General features: G+C 41.8%; 2 protein-coding genes across 3 annotated transcripts in view; both read left to right on the top strand.

Annotated features, from left to right (window-relative positions):
- The window catches only part of MAP3K2 (mitogen-activated protein kinase kinase kinase 2), a 90,269-nt gene extending 80,601 nt beyond the window's left edge, over positions 1-9,668 (top strand). Inside the window, exons 16-17 of the mRNA XM_032145949.2 lie at positions 2,434-2,611; positions 3,390-9,668. Coding sequence (XP_032001840.1) covers positions 2,434-2,611; positions 3,390-3,615 — 404 coding nt within the window. The 3' untranslated portion in view covers positions 3,616-9,668. The remainder of the gene's footprint in view (positions 1-2,433; positions 2,612-3,389) is intronic.
- Positions 9,669-17,128: 7,460 nt separating this feature from the next.
- ERCC3 (ERCC excision repair 3, TFIIH core complex helicase subunit) overlaps positions 17,129-24,626 on the top strand; it is a 37,396-nt gene continuing 29,898 nt past the window's right edge. The window contains exons 1-8 of one of the 2 annotated variants that reach the window (XM_032145944.2): positions 17,129-17,245; positions 17,581-17,786; positions 18,454-18,690; positions 20,976-21,025; positions 21,455-21,590; positions 21,779-21,943; positions 22,419-22,623; positions 24,263-24,577. In XM_032145944.2, the coding sequence (XP_032001835.1) occupies positions 17,218-17,245; positions 17,581-17,786; positions 18,454-18,690; positions 20,976-21,025; positions 21,455-21,590; positions 21,779-21,943; positions 22,419-22,623; positions 24,263-24,577 (1,342 nt within the window). In that variant the 5' untranslated portion in view covers positions 17,129-17,217. Of the gene's footprint in view, positions 17,246-17,580; positions 17,787-18,453; positions 18,691-20,975; positions 21,026-21,454; positions 21,591-21,778; positions 21,944-22,418; positions 22,624-24,262; positions 24,578-24,626 lie in introns of those variants that run through there. The other variant, XM_032145947.2, reaches the window with a different exon arrangement.

Here is a 24,626-nt window from a genome sequence, read left to right as displayed (position 1 = left end):
TTAAGGTGTGCAAAAGAATGGACCCTGGACTCTCCTCTGGAGAGAGGCTTTAGGGAACCATCATTGACTAGACTGGGGAATTTGCTGGGAGAACAGAAAGACAGGTACAGAAGCTCCGTGACAGGGGTGGGGTCTCTTTATCCTCTCCAGTCTCTAAGGTAGCTTTTCTCCACTATTCAGTCTCCTTCTTAGAGACCATTTTTTAAGAAAAGGGTAAGAGAAACCAAGAAAATGAATCTCTTTGTAATATAAAATATGGTTACGGTTATGGAAGAGTTAAAAATAAGAATTGAAGTAAAATTTTAAAATTAGATAATAAAATAAATGGCTTATTTAAGAATAGGTAAAGAAAAAGTTAAAAATGAGAAGGTCCAAAGTAATGAGGGTTATGTGGGAAAAAATGAGAAGAGAAATGATTTATAAAAGACAGAAACTAGATTTATAATCCCAGAAAAAAATACAGAGTTTTTAAAATGATAAGAGTGAAAATAGAGAATAAAAAACAAGTGAGCCTAGTGCCCATAGCCTGGTTTTTTGTTTTTGTTTTTTTGAGACAGGGTCTCACTTTATCACCCAGGCGGGAGTGCAGTGGCATGATCTCAGTTCACTGCAACCTCAGCCCTCTGGGCTTAAGCGATCCTCCAGCCTCAGCCCCCAAGTAGCTGGGACTGCAGGCACACGCTACTATGCCCAGCTAATTTTTTTGTATTTTTTGTAGAGATGGTGTTTCACCATGTTGCTTAGGCTGGCCTTGAATTCCTGAGCTCTAGCGATCCACCCGCCTTTGCCTCCCAAAGTGCTAGGATTACAGGTGTGTGCCACTGCACCTGGCCGATATCTTGTTTTTTAAATACCATTCTCCACTAAAAGGAACCAGGCCTCCTTGAGAAATGGCTGATTCTAGGACTGGTGCAGGAAATATACAAGATGAGCCTGGAGCATCTTCAAATGCCAGAAAGCAAGAAAGTACTCCAAAACAAAAGCAAGGATACAATGATGGGGGTATGGCAAACAGACACAGAGCCAGTGGAAAGAATTCCAGTGGCTGAAACTGATAAATTGCAGGCGAATAAAGTAGTACTGGATTATAACCCAGTGTATAAAACAAATATCTATGTTCATAGTGATGTAAATGAATGATTTACTAAATATGTGGGAGAGGGGAGACAAATCTCTTCTGCAGCATAACCCCAGATAATTTATTAGCTACTCAGCCTGGAGCATAACTCCTTACTCCTTAATTGTGGGCTGTGCGTGGCGAATTTCTTCCAAAGTACGGAAAGGGTGGGGGAGAATGACTTTACAGTGGAGAACCTGACAAACACTATCTCAAGCCAGGTGATCAAGGTCAGCATCAACAATGATGTTGACAGTATGTGCCTTTAATATCATATGATGAGAATGGCAGTTTACCTGTGGTCTTCCTCCAAAAAACTTACAACCCCCATTATGAGAACATGAGACAAATCCTAATTGAGGGGCATTCTACAAAAACCTGACCCCAGTACTCCTCAGAAATGTCATGGTCATCAAAAACAAGGAAAATTTGAGAAAGTATCCCACCTAAGAGGAGCCTGAGGGGACATGATGACTAAGTATGGTGTGGGATCCTGGTTAGGATCCTGGATCCAGAAAAAGGATATTAGGGAAAAACTGAGGAAATCTAAGCAGAGTATGAACTTGGTTAATAATATTTCAGTATTGGTTTATTAATTGTGGCAAATGTACCATACTAAGATATTAGTAATAGAGAAACTGGGTGTGGGGTATATGGGAACTCTCTATACTATCTTTGCAATAATTCTGTAAATCTGAAGCTATCTAAAAAGTTTATTATAAAAGCTAATGAAATTTTAAATGAAAAGCTCAAAGCCTGCCTATCAGACATTTAAAATATTAGAAATTGAGAAGTAAAATTAATATGAAGCAAGATTCAATATTAGGAAAACTCTAAAATATAAGGTAACTAAATTTAAGTAATAGAGGGGGAAAATGCTTTTGTTCTGAAGGTCCCTAAGAAGTTTCTGAGAAAAGGCTGGCTTCTCAGGGAAATAAGCTTCAGCCATGGGCTTCTTGCTTTGTGACGGAGAAACTGGGGGCTTTCTTGGTCCTTCACTGAGCTTCATTCTTAGCCCTTTTCCCCTTTCTCCTCCTCTTCACCCTCACCTCCAACCTGCACCAGTCCTTTTCAGTAGAAACGTCCTAGGTCCTAAACACACAGCTGACCTAAAAATGTAGTGTTCTTGCAGCACATCCTTAATGAGCACCACCTGTGTGACTAGTATTATGCCAGTTACTGCCTGAAGATGAAAAGCAGCCTAACTTTGGGGACAAATCGAAGAGTCTATGAAGTAATTCTCTGCCATTGTTCTTTTATGCTATATTCCAGACTGCCAATAAAATTAATGAAATGAGGCAATGTCTTATTTTTAGGCGCAAATATCCTGCGAGATTCAACAGGCAACGTCAAACTAGGAGATTTTGGGGCCAGCAAACGGCTTCAGACCATCTGTCTCTCAGGGACAGGAATGAAGTCTGTCACGGGCACACCATACTGGATGAGCCCTGAAGTCATCAGTGGAGAAGGCTATGGAAGAAAAGCAGACATCTGGTAGGTTTTGATGTGAAGTTTGCTTGAAAACCACCTGCCGCCTATGTATTTCCACCTGGGATTGAATTACTGAGGCAGATGTAAATGATCTTTTGTACTTCCAAAATAGGACGTAAGAATTGCAAAGATTAACACTATATTAATTGTGCCTTATTGAGGTTTATAATTGACTAGATATTTAGAATCCTTGAACCTGTCCTCCATTCTTTAGGAAGGATTTTGTCGTGAGCAAACCTCAGCATTAAAAAGCTTTTTGCTATTACAGAAGTAAATAAATAAACAGTTACTTTGTCTAAAGATCTTTAAAAGTACTTCATCTTTGTCAGTGTCTTATAATTCATTTAATCTTTAATTCTTTTATAATTTTAAGTTAGAACATGAAATGGCCATTTTCTACTTCCCACCCAGAAAAGACTTTAATAGACATTCATTTTAGGCACCTGAAGGCAATTGATTTCTAATGCTTACATTCTTTGTAAGATAAAGACAAAAATTATTTTTAATGTCAGGTTAGAAATTATATAAAACAAAAATAATAAGATGAATAATGTTCTTTGCCCAACCGTTTGAATTAAGTGATAGTCATTAAATTTGTTTATTTTAATTGATTTTTATGTTTACAGTTTTACGAAATTGGAACTTTTTAATGAAACTCTGAACTTGAAATTAAGTCATATTTAAATATATATGGACTTAATGCCTGTTTCTCATTTTCTAGCTAACTAGCTTTCTTTCATGTTGTTGTTTGTGTAATGTATTTCTTTTTGTTTCTTTTCAGGAGTGTTGCATGTACTGTGGTAGAAATGCTAACTGAAAAGCCGCCTTGGGCTGAATTTGAAGCAATGGCTGCCATCTTTAAAATCGCCACACAGCCAACAAACCCAAAGCTGCCACCTCATGTCTCAGACTATACTCGAGATTTCCTCAAACGGATTTTTGTAGAGGCCAAACTGAGACCTTCAGCTGATGAACTCTTAAGGCACATGTTTGTGCATTATCACTAGCAGCCAGTAACCTCTCCTGTGCCTCTACCTAGCTCCCATCTATTCATTCACCTTCTCTCTGACTGCACTTTTCTTTTTTATAAAAAAAGAGAGATGGGGGAGAAAAAAAAGACAAGAGGGAAAGTATTTCTCTTGATTCTTGGTTAAATTTGTTTAATAATAATAATATCCTAAATTTTTTATATTTAATCTTTTTTTCCCTTACAAGAACTTGAAGTTTTTTGTTTTTTTTTTTAATTTTTATAATGTACTGATGTGGTTCAGAGAGATAAAGCACTTTAGTACATAGTCACTCTTTTTAGTACAAACAAATCATTTGGAATATCTAAAGATTGTAGAGTCATTCCCCCTATCACTGACACATCAGTGACGATGGGAAGACATGGAAAACAAGAAGAAAATGATGTATAATTTGTAGTTTTTAGTGATAGTATTTAAAATATATCCTCATTTGTGGGGTTGAGCCCTAAACTTTAGTTTAGGGTAGGTACTCAAAGAATATAGGTTTCTTCTTATATCTGTATTCTTTAGATCCTAACCTCTGTCTACCAACCTTTTTGCTCAGTAGGAGTCTTGATAGAAGATATGAATCTCTGAGAGGTATGTTTATTTGTTAATCCTAACCAGTATAATAAGCAAATACACTATAATAGATCCATGTTACTGGAATCTGTAAACCTTGAGGGATAGCTTTCTGCTTAAAAACACACACACACACACACACACACACACACACACACACACACGGAAAACCTTTTATTTTAAAGTCAAGTTGTGAGCAAATTGAAATAAAAGACAAAAGGAGATCACTCTTATCAAATGTGTGAGCAGTAGAAGAGACCACATTTCCAGTCAATAGAAATAATGAAAAAAATTAGGTGTTTAGTGTATGTTAAACGGTTTTGTTTTGTTTTACTTGAGGGGGATGTCCCAAAATTAAAGGAATGGAGAAATAATGAAAATCATGTATACCATCTTCTATTTCCAGCTCCTGATTCCCCATAGGTAACATCCCTTAGGAGCGAAGAGTTCAATTAGTAATGTTTATATGTTATGTCGGGAGATTAAACCCTTGTTCTTAGGATCACAGAATACTAAAGCACCTCAAAAAAACAGGTATCATGTGAAACAGTGGTTGCCAAAAGTGGAGCGAGGATAATTTCACTAGGCATTTGGCAATTCTTAGAGACATTTTTGGTTGTCACAATTGGAAGGATACTAGTAGCATGAATTGGGTAGAGGCCAGGGGTGCTGCTAAATAGGTTATAATACACAAGGAAAGCAACCTCACCCCTCAAAGAATTACCCCTCCCAAAATGTCAAAAGTGCTGAGGTTGAGAAACCCTGATGTAAAGATCAGTCCCAGTTATAAACTGAAAACAGCTATTTACAAAGCAGTAAATGCAAGAAAAGAAAGGAAATTTCAAAGAGAAAGTGATGTAATGCAAATTGAGGATTTTACAAGATCAGATACTGCTGCTTTAAGTCAAGGGTGAATGATCTCAACAAACAGCAAAGAGCATCACTTTACCAGTTGCATATTGCACCCACATAGGTAACTCTTCATTTTAGGAACAAACTGAATTTGAACACTGAGCCTTTTGAACTCAGCCATCTCTATATATTCTTTCCTTAAAATTCATAATTTTGGGCAAAGAAAAAGCATAGCAAAACAAAGTTTTAACTACTAATGGGAAGGTTAAAAAGCTGCCAGGTATTTCTAGTACAATGTATCCACGAAGAGCAAGGACATTGTTAAATGGAACAAGACAACTGGGAAAGGCCCCACTATCTCTAATAGAATTGTGCTACTATAAAACATGAAGATATCAGCAATTTGGCCACTTGCAGTTTTTTTCAGCATGTTAAAGCAAGTGCTAAGTACTTTATTTTTAAAGGTCTAGAAAACAACAGTCTTCCTGGAGGCCCCAAAATCCCTTTCATGGGATTCATAAGGGACTCAGGTATTCTTATTTTCTGCCAAAAGGTGTGCTTATTTAGGGGACTCTTTTACGATACTTTGTTTCTGAAGTTAGGTAGATCTTGGTTTACTGTGCCAAGGTCCTACCTAGCATTCCCTGTAGGAATATTTGAAATTCCACTAGCTAGTCTAAGAAGCCAAAGCACAAAATTATTTGTCAACGCTTCTCTCATACTCTTAAAATTGAAGCATTTTGCAGGGAAGAACAAGAATGAGGTGCCCCTGTCTTGGTAAAGCAACTGCCAAATTTTTTTCTAGAAAGAATCCCCAAGTGTGTGGATCTATTATAATTTCTTTTTCTTTTATGAATGAGGGCATCTTTTCTACTTGAGCAAGATCATGGTCTCTCGACCAGTGGGCTTTTCCTTCATATCTGTCTTGTGTAGTTGTGCTTTTCCTTTGGCTCGTTTTTGGTCTGTCAGGGTAACCAGCAGTGCAGAATATGAGACAAATGCTCTTTAGAGAGAAATCTGGTGAGACTGTAGAACCCAGAGCAAAACTTTTTTTTTCAGTCTCTGTTTTCTTTTCTAAATGCTATAGAAAATAAAGGCACCTGAAAAGAAACTACTACTTTAACACTGCTGTGGAAGGCCTTTGCTTTATAAGAAAAATATTAGCTATGGGAAAGTAATGTTCTTTATGTAAAGACTTAAAAATAGACAAATAGTTTACAGAGTTATTATATAAAATATGATGTGAATTTATTTCAAACAGGTTGTGAAGGTACCAAAAACCACAATAAAAGTTAATATATATAAAAACTACTAGAACAAAAAAGCTTGAAGGTGTGGGGGTGGAGGGTATGGAAGACCAAAAGTAAATTTAAAAAAGAAATTTTTGAAAGGAAACAGCTTCATCAGGGGAAGTTAAATATAACACTCCGTTTTTTTCTTCTTTCTCATAATAGTATGGATCAACAAATGCAATTTGAACTTTTTAAGATAACTCTAAATGTGTTTTGTTTCTTAAATGCACAGTTGATTCTTCTATACTGTAATGCTTCTTTGCTGACGCTGGAAAATGGTCAGACTGCTGACTTTGTGCCTTTAAAATGCATTCTGCTTTGACAGTGGCAGACTTTTTGGTGCTGGAGAAGATTCACTAGCAGTCTTGTATGTGCTTTTCAGGAAATATCTTTCTACTTAAGGCCTTGAGAGATTCAAAGTGGCATGACTTAGGCTTGGACCAAATATAAGATCTTTTACATTGCAAACAAAGTGTTGTATTGAATAAAAGGGTTAAAAAAATCATAATGACGAGTGGAAATTTTGATGGGTTGGTAATTATTTAAAATGTATTTAAAAGTATACAGACTGAAAATTTCAGTATGAATATCTTGAAAATTTTCAGCACTTTTCCTTGTTTACAAAACATCTTTCTAACTTAAAAAAATGACTATTGCCTTAGAAAGGTTTAAAAGGCATAGTTACCCTTACATAACATATATAAGGAATTAAAATATTAATGCATTTGCTGAACTGTAAAAGAAAATTTTAAACCTTGCTTTCAGAGTAAATTGGATTGGCTTTCACTTGAGAGAGTCTTTACCTTATTCCCAAAGAAACTGCATTAAAAAGATGAAACTATGTCTTTAGATTAAGTTTCTGCTACTCCAGCTCTTATATATGTCAGATCTGCTCTGTAGTATTACTGACATGGAGTTGTTATAAGATACGTGAAATCACTTAGAAAATAAAATCAGATGTGAATAGTTTAGCAGGATGACCAAGCCAGATGTAGACTCCTTGGCCTATGGCAAAGTTCTGTGCGAGTGATTTTATTTGGAGTCTGGGAACTGATAGCTTGATATAAAATCACCTGGTGTCAATTAAATATACAAATCTATCTTTTTTAATAGAATGAATCTTCTTCATTTGTTTGTTCAATAATTGTAACTTATTATGTCAGGCACTAAATTAACATCCCTAAGGAGGTCACAATCTAGAAGGAACATGGGCAAACAGTTACTTATTTTATGGCATACGCTAACTCTGAAAGTTCAGCAATGATGTTTTAAAATGTTATTTTTTATTAAGGGAAAAGCAATTTTAGGTAATCATTGGCTGTTATAAACTGAAATGTCATTGACAACAGGGATTAGAATAAAAGTATCCCCAAACTGGAGGGATCCCCTCCCCAACCAGGTCACATAGCATCTCTCTCAGGACCCCTTCTTACTGCAAAACCCAGCCTCTACTCAACAGTTCCAGTGATGGGGAGCATTTATTCCATAACAGTGTTTTTTTGTTCGTTTTTTTTTTTCACCAGTGTCTCTTTTAAAGAAAACATACTTTATTTTGGTCTAAATTGTGAAAATACCCAAAACATATTGATAGAAATTGAACTCTGTCAACAGTGTTATTTATACTACGATCAGGACAGTTTCTTGAGATCATATTGTTTTATTACTGTTTGGCCTTTGTTTTACAAATGTAATGTTCGTATTTATTTGAATTTTAAGATTGGTTAAATGTTAATGAAAAGCAATCCAATTGTTAATTTTTAGTAGTGCCTTTTCTCTGTATGCCTTAATTTTATTTTATATTAATAATTCAAGTTACCCACCAAAATGAAGATTTTTTTCCAAAATCAGTAGGCTTCACAAGTTCATTTGGCCTTAGACTGTGTATTGGTCCTTAAATGTTTCTTAATGCCTGCCTCCTCCTACCCTTTTCTACCTCCTTTTTAAATTAATAAATAAATAAATGTTAGGAGAGAAACATTAAGATTTGTCTGTGATAGACACGCTGCAGCTTCCACTAGACATGAATTCCCAACACAAGCATAGAAAGAGGTATTCTCGTTCTAAAGAGACATGTAAATATTTTCTGGGTTGAATATTTGATTTTCAGTCACATTGGCACTGTCCAAGTTCTTGGTATATTATAGTTCAGTTACGATTTTCATGGTAGAGTTACAGTACTTGTTTTTGCCCTAAAGAAGTCATTCACATGGTTTACAAATGTTAAGGCAATGAGACAGGACCATGAGTATGAAATCCAGGGATAGCAGATTCTAGTCCTTAATTCTCAGCTACCATTTTGGGTAATACTCTAAGTTACTTTTCTGTGAAGTGTGTGCATGTGCACGTGTATGTGTGCGTGTGTGTGTGTGTGTGTGTGGTTTAGAGTTGGAGGCAGGGATGGGAAGGAAGAAGGGGAAAGGTATGAGTGTTCAGTTAGCTCAGTTTCTGGTTTTGGAAGAACAACTCAAATGTATGACCTACTGATGACATACAGTGAGTGTAGTCATCCTTGGGTAGGAACACCAGTACATTTTCCACAAGTAGCTAGTACAAATGATTGTATAATAATATTGATTGTAAATTGCCATACTCTTGGTTGCTAAAGGTAGATTAAAAGTCAATTTGTGTATATGTAAAATAATCATATATAATTCTTAAATAGAAAGTAATTGATTTTACATAGTTCTTCCTGAACTTTTTGGAACTGTAATTCTGCCAAACATTATCAAAATAAGCTTCCTTAGCTTACCAAGTATTCACAAGGAAATTCTCTTGTACCTCTTTTTGGTTGGCTAGGGGAAGCATGCTGTGAAGCAGCTGTTCCTACTTATAGTTGTCTTTGGCTTGGCTTTGACTTCTGCCATGGTTTGGACGGGATGCCATGGTAGGTGTAGGAAGTATCAGGGCCTCCCATCTCCCCATGCTCACCTTCCAGAGCTGTTGATAGAAATGAGCTCTTGGGGGAGCCTAGAGATTCTTTTTTTAGTGGTCCTGTAAGCATTCAAGGTTGAGCTTCAGAAAGATTAGGGAGGAGTCATAGCTACAGTAAAGAATAGATTTTATCTGTTGCCTGTATACAGTCTCATAGAATTCTTATTTTTTATAATTGTGCATTTTAATTGACAGTCATATGGTATTTTTGTTAATAACAGCAAAGGCATTAAATCAGTACCATTGTTCCTTCTGCCTGATGACTTCTTGTTTGTAACACAATCTGTATTATCAGAATCACTTTAAACCAAAGCTTTTATATTCCCTATACACATAGCCAAAATAATTAGCAGTTACTTCTGTCCACTTGTATGCTAATAGTATAAAAATTATAAAGCAGATACTAGTAGACTTTGTATTCTGGTATGTCCTTCAAGGAAAAGGACAGGTGTTCAGTGCATTTAGACATGCAGAATTTACTTCCACTATTGAGGAACTATGTAGACATGAATTTAAGCTTGTACATGGGCCAATCTTGTTAATGTCACTTGACCACTGATTCACATAGACAGACATTAATGTCTGATGCCTCAGGTTGATGGCGTACTTTCTTCCTAGTGTCTTAACATTTATGAACTTATGTTTGACTTGAGGGGCATTTCAGCAAAGCTGTAAGGAAAAGTAGGTTCTGGATTGATGTCTGCTTTGTGCCATAGACATTTTGGAACACAAGGAAGTATCTGCTTCTACTGTATGTGCAGGACTTGGCCCCAAATAATTTCTGAATCCCTTAATGCAGTTGAGAATCCCTTAATGCAGTTGAGAACAGTGAAGTTCATGACCATACCGAAAAGCACTTTTAAGTTCACTTATTTTTAAATATTTTTTTAGAATTTATTTTTTAAAAGCATATGTAACTAGTGATGATTTTAGCATTAGCTTTACTTGGAGGGGAGAAGTAGCAAAATTACATCTTAAACTCTATTAGATAGACTACAAAATGGATTTGATGTATTCTTACTTTTCCAAAGAATTTTTTCCACCTGGAATAAGAAGAGAGGACTAGTTGAAACATTTGAGCTGGAGAGGCTTATGGGCAAAAGGAAGTGGGCCAAATTCTTGCAATACACCCTATTCAATTGAAAGTACAGTGTCTAAGGATAATACTTCTTTAAAGACCAACAAGGCCGGGCACGGTGGCTCACGCCTGTAATCCCAGCACTTTGGGAGGCCGAGGCGGGCGGATCACGAGGTCAGAAGATCGAGACCATCCTGGCTAACACGGTGAAACCCCGTCTCTACTAAAAATACAAAAAATTAGCCGGGCGTGGTGGTGGGCGCCTGTAGTCCCAGCTACGCAGGAGGCTGAGGCAGGAGAATGGCGTGAACCCCGGGGGGCGGAGCCTGCAGTGAGCCGAGATCGCGCCACTGCACTCCAGCCTGGGTGAAAGAGCGAGACTCCGTCTCAAAAAAAAAAAAAAAAAGACCAACAATTGTTTTAATGCAATCTTACTTAGTAAATGGTTTACATTTTTTCTATTGTTATTGGTTTTAAAATTTGCTACCCTGAATTCTGAAGTATTATAAGAGTTAATACCAAAAATACTTTTAATGTCTGACATCTCTTACATTTCACATGGTTCTTTTTATTCATTGTAAATAAAAGTAAACTTGGATAAATTTGAGAATAAACTTTGAATTGTTGCAAACTATGATTATCAATTTGTAAATTTACCCTTTGACATAATAATGTACATTTTTAAATGTAGCCATTAAATTCTCTATATTTAACCTATTGGTTTCTCTCTGTAAATGTTTTTAATCTCAGTTGAATGCTGGGCAGTTTATAATTATGTACAAAGGGTTTTTTTCCTATTAAGATTGACATTTTTGCACATTTTTGGAAATGTTTAATTTGTACACTGATTTACTACTCTGACCAATAATTGTTGATGAGTGTATGAGCATCATGAATGCGTGCATTGAACTACTGTCTGCGTCTTTATGTTTTAACTTCTTTCAAGATGTAGCCATCAGTTACTGCACTGCTATTACTGACTTAAATGGACTTTTTGCTTTTACAAACTATACTTATCTATGGTTCTTTGTTGAAGAACTCAGGAGTTCAACATTAATAGAAATTAGAAAATTTTATAACGTATTATAAAATCCATTACTAAGTTGAAAGTATGCTTTTAACTCTGTGTATCAGGGGATGTATGTTTGTGTGGAGATGTTTTTTTCTGTCTGTAGGCACATGTATATATCCCAGTAAGTTCTTATTTTCATTTCATTTCTACATTTTTATGAACTTGTTTTATAAGGGTACTGTTTAGTTGTGATAATTAAATATATATAAAAGCTTTCTGAGAGATTATTTACTATATGAATATATTTTCAGCTGGCTGATCAAAAGTATTTTTAAAATTTTGTTTTTAGCCATTCAAAATGTATTTGTATTTTCAGAATTGAATGCAAATCATACTTAAGAGCTCAATTAAAATACTCTTGCAAGAAAAAGCATTAAATTCTCCTTGAGAATTCTGTGAAATGCAAATTAAGGGAAAAATAGGTTTCAAGCAGTAGCAAAAACACACCGCTAAAAATGGCCTTTGAATTCTCAGAGCTATGGAAAAATGTGAGAAACTAAATTGTTTCGAGATGTCAAGATTTTTCTATCTCCAGTTGCTTTTGGCCTGTCCTACTGTTGTCTTTGAGTATTTGCTGTATTCCACCCCAAAAGATTTCAACTTTTAGTTTTTCTATCACTGGGCAAGGTCAGACTGGGCTTATAAAACAATATATTGGCATATTGTGATTCTTTGTAATTGACTATAAATTGGTTTTGAAATGTCCAAACATACATTGTGTGTCTTTATATTGTACTGTGTGTTTTAAGTAACTGGCAGAAAAAGAATTGGAAATGAAATTTCCAATCAGACAATGTAGTATTAAACAAAACTTTGTTTTAAATATGCGGTACCATGTAAAATTACTCGTGTTAGGAATAAATTCCACTGTTGAAGTTGAATGTCACTAAGCTTATTATGTTAAAAGGAACCAGTGTGATTAGGAAAACCTACCAGAAGCCAGATATAGTGTGGTACGTGCCACATTTCATGCATATTTTGATTTTGTGTTGTCATTCAAAATTGTGCTTGTAAAAATGTATACAATTTCTGAGTTTTATAATTTCTAGGTACTTGTTTTTTCTTGCTGGTAAATAGCTTTTTAAAAAAATCTAATATAAAAGAAACCATGTTTATATTTTGTTAGTGATCAATGACTTTGTTTATATGGAAATTTGTATATTGTTGGCACACATTTTGTTTAGGTTTACGTGCATGAAGGCCTGCAATAATTAGCACAATGAAAACTGCTTTTTCTTACATGTTCATTTTTTTGAAAGATTGTGGTGCAAAGGCTTACTCTAAGTAACCTTCTGGACTATGGAATGAATATAAATGAATGGCACTTTGAGTGTTAATAAAGCTAATATTTATTTCCACTGTGATTCGTTTTTCCAAATCTATTCTTGGACACATTTTATTTACAGTTATTCCCTCCTTGCTTGAGTTGAGCACTCTCTAGGAGACCAAGCGCAGACAAATCTAAAAACAATGAAACTAAACCAAATCTTTCCAGTATCTTAAGTCTATAATGTTCCACCCAACTACTTGTAGTATATCCTTGGCTGGACATCTTGATTACCTAAGTCAGAACTAATGATTAAAAACAAACACAAACCCTACTATCAAACCTACTGAGTATAAGGAATGGTCTCTCACATGGTGTTGGAGATTATTTATTTATTTATTTTGAGATGGAGTCTTGCTCTGTTGCCCAGGCTGGAGTGCAGTGGTGTGATCTCGGCTCACTGCAAGCTCTGCCTCCCGGGTTCACGCCATTCTCCTGCCTCAGCCTCCCGAGTAGCTGGGACTACAGGCGCCTGCCACCGTGCCCGGCTAATTTTATTTGTATTTTTAGTAGAGACAGGGTTTCACCATATTAGCCAGGATGGTCTCGATCTCCTGACTTCGTGATTCATCCGCCTTGGCCTCCCAAAGTGCTAGGATTACAGGCGTGAACCACTGCACCTGGCGGAGATAATTTAGTACTTTGGTATAGAGGGTGACTTAACCTCAGAATTGAAACCTCAGAATCAGAATCAGAAACCTCAGAATTGGCCTGGCATGGTGATCCCAGCACTTTGGGAGGCCGAGGTGGGCGGACCACTTGAACTCAGGAGTTTGAGACCAGCCTGGGCAACATGGTAAAACCCTGTTTCTACAAATAATACAAAAGTCAGCCGGGCGTGGTGGTGCATGCCTGTGGTCCCAGCTACCCAGGAGGCTGAGATGGGTGGGTCGCTTCAGCCTGGGAGACAGAGGTTGCAGTGAGCTGAGATTGCACCACTGCGCTGCGGTCTTCATGACAGAACAAAACCTTGTCTTAAATTTCAGAATCTTGTATATCCTCTGACCCAGTAATTTATATCTAGGAATTAACCTGTGGAAATAGGTTGTGAATGTTGTAAGTTGTATCTATAAAAGCCCAAACTTGAAACTCTAAATGTCCAACAATAGGGGCTATTGTAACAAAGTACCACACATTAGGTGGCTTATAATAAAAGATTTATTATCTCACAGTTAGGGAGGCTAGAAGTCTGAAATCAAGGTGTGGGCAGGACCATGCTCCTTCTGACACCCATAAGGGAATCCTTCTTTGCCTCTTCCAACTTATATTTTAGAAATTGGGTCTCACTGTGTTGCCCAGGCTGGCCTCAAACTTCTGGGCTTCCACCTCAGCCTCCCAAGTAGCTGGGACTACATGTGCTCCACGGCATTGTGTCCAGCTGCCTCTTCCAACTTCTGATAGCATCCCTTGGTTTGTGGCAGCATAAATCCAATCTCTGCTTCCATCAGCACGTGGTGCTTTTTGTATGTCTATTGACACAAGGGTGTGTGCTCCCCTTTTTATAAGACCAGTTACTGGATTAGGCCCACCCTTACCTCTATAAAGACCCTGTTTCCAAATAAGGCCATATTCTGAGGTAGTAGGGGTTAGGACTTCAAAATATCTTTTTGGGTCAGGCGCAGTGGCTCACGCCTGTAATCCCAGCACTTGGGGGGACAAGGCGATGGACAGCTTAAGTCCAGCAGTTCAAGACCAGCCTGGGCAACATGGTGAAACCCCGTCTGTACAAAAAAAAACAAAAAGGCATGGCGGCATGCCTGTAGTCTCAGCTACTTGGGAGGCTGAAGAGGGAGGATCACTTGAGCCCAGGAGGTCGAGGCTGCAGTGACCCCAGATCGCACCACTGCACTCTAGTCTCGGCAACAGCAAGACCCTGTCTCAAAAACAAAAAATAACTTTTTGAGAGGTGGGGGACACAATTCAACCCATAGTCTGTCCTCTGGCCCCTAAAACTTCATATTCTTCCCACATGCAAAGTACATTCATCCCATCTCAACATCAACAAAAGTCAGTCATTCCAGCATCAACTCAAAATCCAATATCTAAATATCAGTTCAAATCTCATCACCCAAATCATCCACATCAATTGACTCTGGGTAAGGTTTCCTGTTGGAGCAAATTTCCTTTCTATCTATGAACCCATGAGAGCAGACAAGTTATCTGCTTCCAATTACAATGGGATAGGCAGAGGATAGACACATTCCATTCCAAAAGGGAGAAATGGGAAAGAAAAAGACAGGTGCCAAGCAAGTCTGACACCTAACAGAGCCAATGACATAGGATTTTAAAGCTTGACAATAATCCTCACTGGCTTGATCCTCTGTCCTCAGGGCCCACTGGGGTTGCAGCCCCGCACCCTCAGAACTGAGGGGGTGGTGGCAGTGGGTTCAAAGCTAAGCCTGTCCCTTTCAGTCCTGTGGTGGTGGAAGCAGCCTCACTGGCCTCTGAACTGCCCCTGCCAATCCCTTTCCTACCTGTGGAATCCTGGAAGTCCAACAGCCTTCCTTCATTTCATCCCATCTATGTACACCAGTCAAAACTGTCCAGGTTTCTGTGGAGATGGGTGATTGGGTCTATAAGCCACACACCTAATCTCTTGCAAATAAATGGTTGTCCGCATCCTTAGTGTTTCTCCAGAGCATACTTTCTCTCTCTCTCTCTTTTTTTTTACAATGTGAGTACGCCAAGAATGATGCCAATCTTAAAGTTCTGGTTCCTTTTTGTTGAATAATTCCACCTTCAGTGTATCTCGTCTCACATTTCACTATAAGCAATAAGGAGAAAGCAGGCCTCAATTTTTTTTTTTTTTTTTTTTTGAGACGGAGTCTTGCTCTGTCACCTAGGCTGGAGTGCAGTGGCGTGATCTCTGCTCACTGTAACCGCTGCCTCCTGAGTTCAAGAGATCCTCCTGCCTCAGCCTCCTGAGCAGCTGAGACTACAGGCGCGCGACACCACGCCCAGCTAATTTTTTGTATTTTTAGTAGAGACGGGGATTCACCATATTGGCCAGGCTGGTATTGAACTCCTGACCTCGTGATCCTCCGCCTCGGCCTCCCAAAGTGCTGGGATTACAGGCGTGAGCCACCGCGCCTGGCCCAGGCCTCACTTTTAACCATTATGTAGAAATTTCCTCAGCAAAATGTCCAACCTTATCACTTATAAATTCTACTCTCCACCCAGCAGAATACAATGCAGGCAAGCTCTCTACCACTTGCCTCCAGTTTCAATAACATATTTCTCCTTTCCATCTGAGCCGTCACCAGAATCACCTTTAATGCCCATATTTCTACCAAGGCTCTTCAAGACAATAGAGGCTCTTCTATCATGCGCCTCAAAATTCTTTCAGCCTCTACCAATTACCTAATTGGAAAACCACTTCCCCATTGTTAGGTATTTGTTACAGCAGTACCCTATTCCCCATACCAAAAATCTGTGTTACGTTCTCCAGAGAAACAAAACCAAGAGGCCCACTGAGCAAGCGAGAGAGATTGATTGATTTTAAAGAATTGGCTCACGCAATTGTGGGGGCTGGCAAGTTGGGAATTCGGGTACGAGTTGATGTTGCAGTCTTCAGTCCAAAGGCTGGAAACTCAGTCGGAACTTTCTATGTTGCAGTCTGGAGGCAGAATTCCTTTTTCCCTGAGAAACCTGTCTTTGCTCTTAAGGCCATCAACTGATTTGGATGAGTCCCACCCACATTATTGAGGGTAATCTGCTTTATTTAGGCTGAGGCAGGAGGATGGCATGAACCCGGGAGGCGGAGCTTGCAGTAAGCTGATATCCCGCCACTGCATTCCAGCCTGTCGCCCAGGCTGTAGTGCAGTGGTGCAATCTCAGCTCTGCAACCTTTACCTTCTGGGTTCAAGAGATTCCCCCACCTCAGCCTAGACTACAGGCGTGTGCCACCGAGCCTGGCTACTTTTTTTTGTATTTTTCGTAGAGATGGGGTTTCACCATGTTCGCCAGGCTGGCCTCGAACTCCTGACCTCAAGTGATCCACCCACCTCAGCCTCCCAAAGTGCTGGGATTACAGGCGTGAGCCACCGTGCTCAGCCAAATTTTTTTTAATTAAAAAAAAAGAATTCTTCCTTACCCATGGACTCAGGTCACATTTTCTCTCTCTCAGTCTCTATCACATTTATTGCCCACATGGCTTCATTAAAATTTAAGTTCCAGAAGGATGAGGCCTTTAATTCGCGCACTACACAGGTGCTCAACACACAGTATTTTCCTTCAGCTGCAGAGAAATGAAACAGTGGAGGACCCCCACTGCTGGGTTGCACGAGCTAACAGCTCGGCAGCCGCTGGCTCTCCGCTCTTCCGGCCCCCGCCATCACGGCGCCCAGAGGCGGGACTTCCTGTGTGGACAACAAGGAGCTTCCGGATTGGGCCGGAAGTCCCCCTGAGAGCGGATACCGCGGCGGGCTTGTGGGAACGGGGTCCTCTTCTCTCTGCTGCTGTAGCTGCCATGGGCAAAAGAGACCGAGCGGACCGCGGTGAGACGTGGCGCGGGCACGCTCAGCCACGACAGTGCTCGCCGGCCCTGCCCCCCGCTCTGCCTCGGAGCTGCTCCGGGCTTCTCCGCGCCGGCCGACTCCGCTGGCCCTCCTGCGCGCACCCTGTTGGGACAGGCCTTTGGGCGGGAGAGATGCTGGACCTGGGCGCAGCCCAGCGAACTCGGCCTGGGGGAGACGGGTGAGGGGCGCAACGCCTGCGGGATGCAGGTGGCTCTTAGCTAGGCGTTTGCGGCGGCGCAGGTGAAATGCTGCCAAGCGGTGAGGAGGGAACCCTAGGCTCTTGCTGGGCTTATTTCTGTGTTGGTATCTTGCAGACAAGAAGAAATCCAGGAAGCGGCACTATGAGGATGAAGAGGATGATGAAGAGGACGCCCCTGGGAACGACCCTCAGGAAGCGGTTCCCTCGGCGGCGGGGAAGCAGGTGGATGAGTCCGGCACCAAAGTGGATGAATATGGAGCCAAGGATTACAGGCTGCAGATGCCGCTGAAGGACGACCACAACTCCAGGCCCCTCTGGGTGGTAAGCGTGCCCTTAGCTTGGGCAGGGCCCAGGAGTGTGCGGAGCGGCAGCTAAATCTTGGGCATTCTCAGAGTCAAAACTGACATTCAGGATACTGCCCCTAGAACTGGCCGGGAGAGAACTTTTCATCCACACACGTTGGAACAGCCCAAGACAACAGTGAGCAGTTGCGCACACGTGTGCCGGCTGGATCTGGGCTTCCAACAGCTCTAACCCCTCGGTTTACTCTCACTCCTTCCCCAGCCCTACCCCATGTAGTGAATGCTTTTATCTGCCGAATAAATAGCATTTATCACGTAACAGTTTGTTTCCTCAAATAATGGAAGACATGTTCGATAGCAAGCTTTTGCTCTACTTAAAATAATTAATGTTATACATTTAGTTGAAATCTAGCCAAAAGGTAACTTGAGGATAGCCAGCAAGATGGGCTTTCTCTGTGCAGAATAGTGGGAAACAGCTGTTGACTTTGAAAACATTTTCTTCTGTTTTTCTTTACTCTTCTGTATCTGATTAAAGTAACAGGCCCCACAGTTGTCTGAAGGAGTGCTTGCAAGAATATCTGTGGTGTTGGGCAGCTTATTCTTTCTTGATAATGATATGGGCAAGAGCCCAGTAGTCTCTGCAACTCATGTTTCCTTGTCCGTTTTGTCCGTTTGGTATCTCTCAGGCTCCTGATGGCCATATCTTCTTGGAAGCCTTTTCTCCAGTTTACAAATATGCCCAAGACTTCTTGGTGGCTATTGCAGAGCCAGTGTGCCGACCAACCCATGTGCATGAGTACAAACTAACTGCCTACTCCTTGTATGCAGCCGTCAGCGTTGGGCTGCAAACCAGTGACATCACCGAGTACCTCAGGAAGCTCAGCAAGACTGGAGTCCCTGATGGAATTATGCAGTTTATTAAGGCAAGTGACAGCTGAGGCCAGCAATTCCACCTGTCCTGCTAATGTAACAATGGGCATAGGTGCTCCATGTTGTCAGCCTGTGGCAGCCATGAGAATGTGCCATTCAGGTTTCCTGTGGGGAGCATAACGACTGATTACCCTAGCCGCTACGCTCTGGATCCAGCATTGTGTTCTGGGTGAGGCCACGCTTCTCATGAGCTGCTCCCAGCTGTGGGTGTTAACACAGAGGGGCTACTAATTCAGGCCCATTGTAGCCAGGGAGAATTTGGAAATGCAGTGCAAAGTGAGTGTGCTGGGGACTGAATTGTGTGTGTTCCCCTCAAATTCTGTCTTCAAAACCTAATATCCAGTGGTAATGTATTTGGAGTAAGAAAGTAGTTAAGACTAAAGGAGGTAGTGATCCGATATGATTAGTGTCCTTGTAAGAAGAGACACCGGAGCATGCTTTCTCTCACCTGCCCTCCTTGTCATGTGAGTACACAGTGGGAAGGTGGTCCATGGACAGGAGCCTTCACCAGAAACTGAATCGGCTGATACCTTGATCATGGACTGTCAGCCTCCACAGCTCTGAGAAAATACAGTTGTAATGTTGAAGCCACCCAGTCTGGAATTTTGTTATGGCAGCCCAAGCTGACTAACACAGGTGGTAAACTCTGTCTAAAGCTAAGTATCTGCAGGAGACCAATAGTCAACAAGTTCCATGAGGGACAGTCAAAAAGAACTTCAGATGTTTTTGACAAAACACAAAGAGGGTTCCACGTGATTAATAGTTGAACATGCTAGGTTTCTTCTGCGAGATGGGTGAATGCCGTTTAAAAGAGATGCACAATGGCTTTCATTGCCTTTGGCTGATCCAAAGGGAGTCAGATTCAGACCTTGGGATCTGGAGTGGCAGAAGAGTGCCACAGGAATTCACTATGGTACTGCAGCCAGTCCCAGAGAAGCTGCAGGAGTCCCGGAGAGAGCTCTTTTCCCGTGATGTGAAAGCGTGCCCGGCCAGGCGCGGTGGCTCACTCCTGTTATCGCAGCACTTTGGGAGGCTGAGGTGGGTGGATCATCTGAGGTCAGGAGTTCAAGACCAGCCTGGCCAACATGGCGAAATTCCTGTCTCTACTAAAAATACAAAAATTATCTGGGCATGGTGGTGGGTGCCTGTAATCCCAGCTACTCAGGAGGCTGAGGCAGGACAATCACTTGAACCCGGGCGGCAGAGGTTGAAGTGAGCTGAGATCTCACCATTCATTGCACTCTGGCCTGGGCAACAGAGTGAGACTCCGCCTCAGAACAACAACAAAAAAGAAGGCGTGCCCAAGGAGAGGACCTTGTACCAATACTGTGGCTATGCCTGGTCTTGGCTGCGAATTGCCTGCAGGGATGTAGGTGTTGGTGCACTGTAGTGGTGGATCAGGGACAACAGTGGGGACAGGCAGCCCCTCAAAGTCTGACTGGCAAATTTTTTTTTCTTTTTTTTTTTGAGACGAAGTCTTGCCCTGTCGCCCAGGCTGGATAGTAGTGGCACGATCTTGGCTCACTGCAACCTCCACCTCCCGGGCTCAAGCAATTCTTCTGCCTCAGCCTCCCAAGTAGCTGGGATTACAGGTGCCCGCCACTGCACCCAGCTAATTTTTATATTTTTAGTAGAGATGGGGTTTCACCATGTTGGCCAGGCTGGTCTCGAACTCCTGACCTCAGGTGATCCACCTGGCTCGGTCTCCCAAAGTGCTAGGATTACAGGTATGAGCCACCGTGCCCGGCCTGAGTGGCGAATTTTTATTTTTGCCACACAGCCTCTACTGTATTCCTTCCTAAAGGTGGTTGGGAACCTGGGAGGACTTAAGCTGTATTCTGTGCCATCAAGTTGCTTACATTCTATTTGGGGAAATAGGAGCACTGGTGAAGAGGCTTTGCATTTTATTTAAGCAGCAATTACTGTGCACATACTCTGTGGAGTTGTAGTAATACTGGTGTGGTCTTCTCCAGGCTAGGGTGGGGCCTGTGGGAATAGAGAGGAAAGGCAGAATGCAAGGAGATTTTAAGCAGCGTTTTATAACTTAATGGATATGCATCAGAATTACCCAGGCAAGAGGAAGATTTTGTTCTCAGAAAGCAGAGGCCAATGGAAAAAGCTCAGTTTAGGCAGATCTGACCCCTTTAGGATTGCAAGTTGGGTTTCCCTAAAGTAAAATGAACTTTTCACTTGGTTGGTAGGGGTAAGATGTAACCAGTAGTGAATGTGTTCTGAGTTAGCTGCACATTTACCTGTTGGATGTTATCTCTATTTGCAGTTGTGTACTGTCAGCTATGGAAAAGTCAAGCTGGTCTTGAAGCACAACAGGTAAGAGATTCCGTAACAGGCCTGTCCCAAGGCACTGTCACTCTCTGCGCACCAGCAGGAATAAAGGGATATGGGAAGGACCTGATGTTTATGCTGTCTTTTCTGTGCCAATACCTCACTCCTCTGAAGCACAGATAAGAGAAGAGAAACAAGAGATGTGGCCCAGACTGGAAACTCGTCCACTGGCCACTGTATTTCCTCTAGCAATGGAGCTGGGCTCAGGCCCCTGCTTACTTGACCTCACAGTGGGGCTTTGCCTACAACCCTCATATGTTAAATCGTGGCCAGCAGCTCATGGTACAGATTTGGCGAAGGGTTGTGGGGAGAGTCATGAGGCTTGCATTTCCAGACCATCTAATTGAATGAGCAGTGGAATCTCCAGGAGGTACCTGCTGGTCAGTAGACCCCTTCTTCCTCCCCTGCTTGCAGATACTTCGTTGAAAGTTCCCACCCTGATGTAATCCAGCATCTTCTCCAGGACCCGGTGATCCGAGAATGCCGCTTAAGAAACTCTGAAGGGGAGGCCACTGAGCTCATCACAGAGACTTTCACAAGCAAATCTGCCGTATGTGGACTCCTGGGCCACCCTTGGGTGGGGGCAGGCATTTAGGATTTCAGTTCTCTCGGGTGTCTTTAACCCAGCACTTAACAACCTAACAGCCCTGCTGGTTCTACCCTTTACAACTTCACGCATTGCTTGATAACAGCAGAATTAAATGTCGTGTGCACGTTCAGCACCTACCTCTCTCACAGATTTCTAAGACTGCTGAAAGCAGTGGTGGGCCCTCCACTTCCCGAGTGACAGATCCACAGGGTAAATCTGACATTCCCATGGACCTGTTTGACTTCTATGAGCAAATGGACAAGGATGAGGAAGAAGAAGAAGAGACACAGACGGTATCTTTTGAAGTCAAGCAGGTTAGTGAATGTACCTTCCTCCTGGTTCCTTCACTGAGCTGCTGTTAGAAGCTAGTCCAGCCATGTGTGGACTCTGCCTGTAGTCTATGTGAAAGGAAGGAATCTCTGTTGGTCCCTGAATTGCTTTCTCCTTTTTATTATCTGTGAGCCATGGCATCATTTCTCCTGATGGAGTTAAAGTCCCAGTGTCCTCTTTTTCAGGCTGGTAGGCTGGTCTTCACAGGTTCCTGAGGAGATGTGAGAAACGGTGCCTGAAGGTCAATTTTGCCTGCTGATTAGATTTCATTTTCAAAGTGTTAGTCTGGGTTGCTTTTCTGTGCTTTATGCCAGTTGTTAACTGAGCAAGATCTAAAATTGTAGAAGTTTAGATAGAATGCCACTTTTTTGACCATTGGACCTCTTAGAAGATGTAATGTTTTTGAGCGTACTTTGGAGTTAACAAGATTTTAAAACTCTTTTTGTGCCCACTTTCCAGGAAATGATTGAGGAACTCCAGAAACGTTGCATCCACCTGGAGTACCCTCTGTTGGCAGAATATGACTTTCGGAATGATTCTGTCAACCCTGATATCAACATTGACCTAAAGCCCACAGCTGTCCTCAGACCCTATCAGGAGAAGAGCTTGCGAAAGATGTTTGGAAACGGGCGTGCACGTTCGGGGGTCATTGTTCTTCCCTGCGGTAAGTGGTACCAGAGTTAAGAAGGTGGCCAGGCTCTTGTGTCTGGATCTGCCTGCTGCCTCCCGCTTTCTCTCTGCACATTTCCCTAAATCACACCTTGCTAAAAAGCCAAGATCAGGTGACTCCCTGATTCATGACTTGACAAATATTTGAGTGCTTGCTGTGTATGGGCCCTGGCCTGGACACTGGGGGTATTACGGTGGCTAGAACAACACTTCTGACCTCATGGAGCTCATTCTCCTGGGGAAGAGACAGATAGTAAGCGATGTGTACAATCTTGGGTGGTGCTAGAGTCAGTGAAGAAAAATTAGAGCGCATGAGGGATGAGATTGTAATGATGGCAAGGGGCTGTTGCACTTAGTGGGGTTAGGTTCTTGTTCTTGAATCAGCCTTGGGGTTGTGTATTTGGAGACTCCCTAGTACAGAAACTTGGTGTTCCTGGATGACTAGGATGGTGTGCAAGTCCAGGGAAAGGCAGGAGTGACCCCTGGGCACCTGTTTGACCACTTATCCTCAGTACTGTCAGGTCCTAGCCTAGCTTCTTGGCCAGAGGCCATAGCAGACTTACCTTGGGACCCCACTGAGGACTTACAGAGGCAAGGTCTTCAGGGAAGGGGAGGGTTTTTTTCCCAAAACTCCAAGGGTTATTTTGATGGTGTTTTTCTCTTTTATGTCACTTTACAAATTTTTTTTATTTACGTTTACTCCTGGTAACTCACAGTGTATTTTTATAATAAAGGAAGGATCTCTGTTTAATGGAAAAGCTTGATTTTTCTCTTGATCTTCAAATGGTGGATGGTAGTAAACTCAGAAGCTCCTGGAATTTCATTTTCTCTGTACACACGTAGCGCATCCCTGAATTCTCAGCCCCGTTTGCTGTGTAATAATAATAGTGGTCTTTTGCCGAGTGCCTCCTTCTGTGGGCCAGGCATGCTGGGACCCAGTAGCTTCACTGTCCCGTGGCTGTGAGCAAGGTAAAGTACTCCTCAGCTTTAGTTTTTCAATCTTTCTTTTTTCTTTTTGAGACAGAGTCTTGCTCCGTTGTCCAGGCTGGAGTGCAGTGGCGCCATCTCGGCTCACTACAACCTCCACCTACTGGGTTCAAGCTATTCTCCTGCCTCAGCCTCCCAAGTGACCGAGATTATAGGCACCCGCCACCATGCCTGGCTAAGTTTTTGTATTTTTAGTAAAGATAGAGTTTCACCATGTTGGCCAGGCTGGTCTTGAACTCCTGACCGCAAGTGATCTACCCACCTTGGCCTCCCAAAGTGCTGGGATTACAGGTGTGAGTCACTGCGCCATGGTGGCTCAGCCAGGGTTTTCTATCTTTAAAATAGCAATAACAGGCATTTCTTTTCTCACCGGTTTGTTTTGAGATTTTGACATTTAAATGAGATGCGCGTAAAGTGCTACAGTAGGCCCCAGCACCTGCCACTTCTCACATATGTGTGTGAAGTGGGCATGTCTCCTCAGTATAAAGAAGAAAACAGGCTGGAGCAGTGTGTGTCGCTCAGATGTCAGCTATGTGGACTGTTTACAAGACATTTTCCTAGATTGCTGTACTTGTGAGTCATTCTGCCTGTCCCTGTCCTTCATTTCAACCTGTCCTTAGGTGGGATTACACTCTTGTTTCTTGTAGGTGCTGGAAAGTCCCTGGTTGGTGTGACTGCTGCATGCACTGTCAGAAAACGCTGTCTGGTGCTGGGCAACTCAGCCGTTTCTGTGGAGCAGTGGAAAGCCCAGTTCAAGATGTGGTCCACCATTGACGACAGCCAGATCTGCCGGTTCACCTCCGATGCCAAGGACAAGCCCATCGGCTGCTCCGTTGCCATTAGCACCTACTCCATGCTGGGCCACACCACCAAAAGGTCCTGGGAGGCCGAGCGAGTCATGGAGTGGCTCAAGACCCAGGAGTGGGGCCTCATGATCCTGGATGAAGTGCACACCATACCAGGTAAGCAGGCTGGAGCTGAGCTGTCCACTTGCTGAACAGACAAACCAAT

Source organism: Hylobates moloch, unplaced genomic scaffold (genome assembly GCF_009828535.3).
Source record: "Hylobates moloch isolate HMO894 unplaced genomic scaffold, HMol_V3 SCAFFOLD_24, whole genome shotgun sequence".
Taxonomy (NCBI): Eukaryota; Metazoa; Chordata; class Mammalia; order Primates; family Hylobatidae; genus Hylobates; species Hylobates moloch.
Note: the sequence above shows the minus strand (reverse complement) of the source record. Positions and strands in the feature narration are given on the sequence as shown.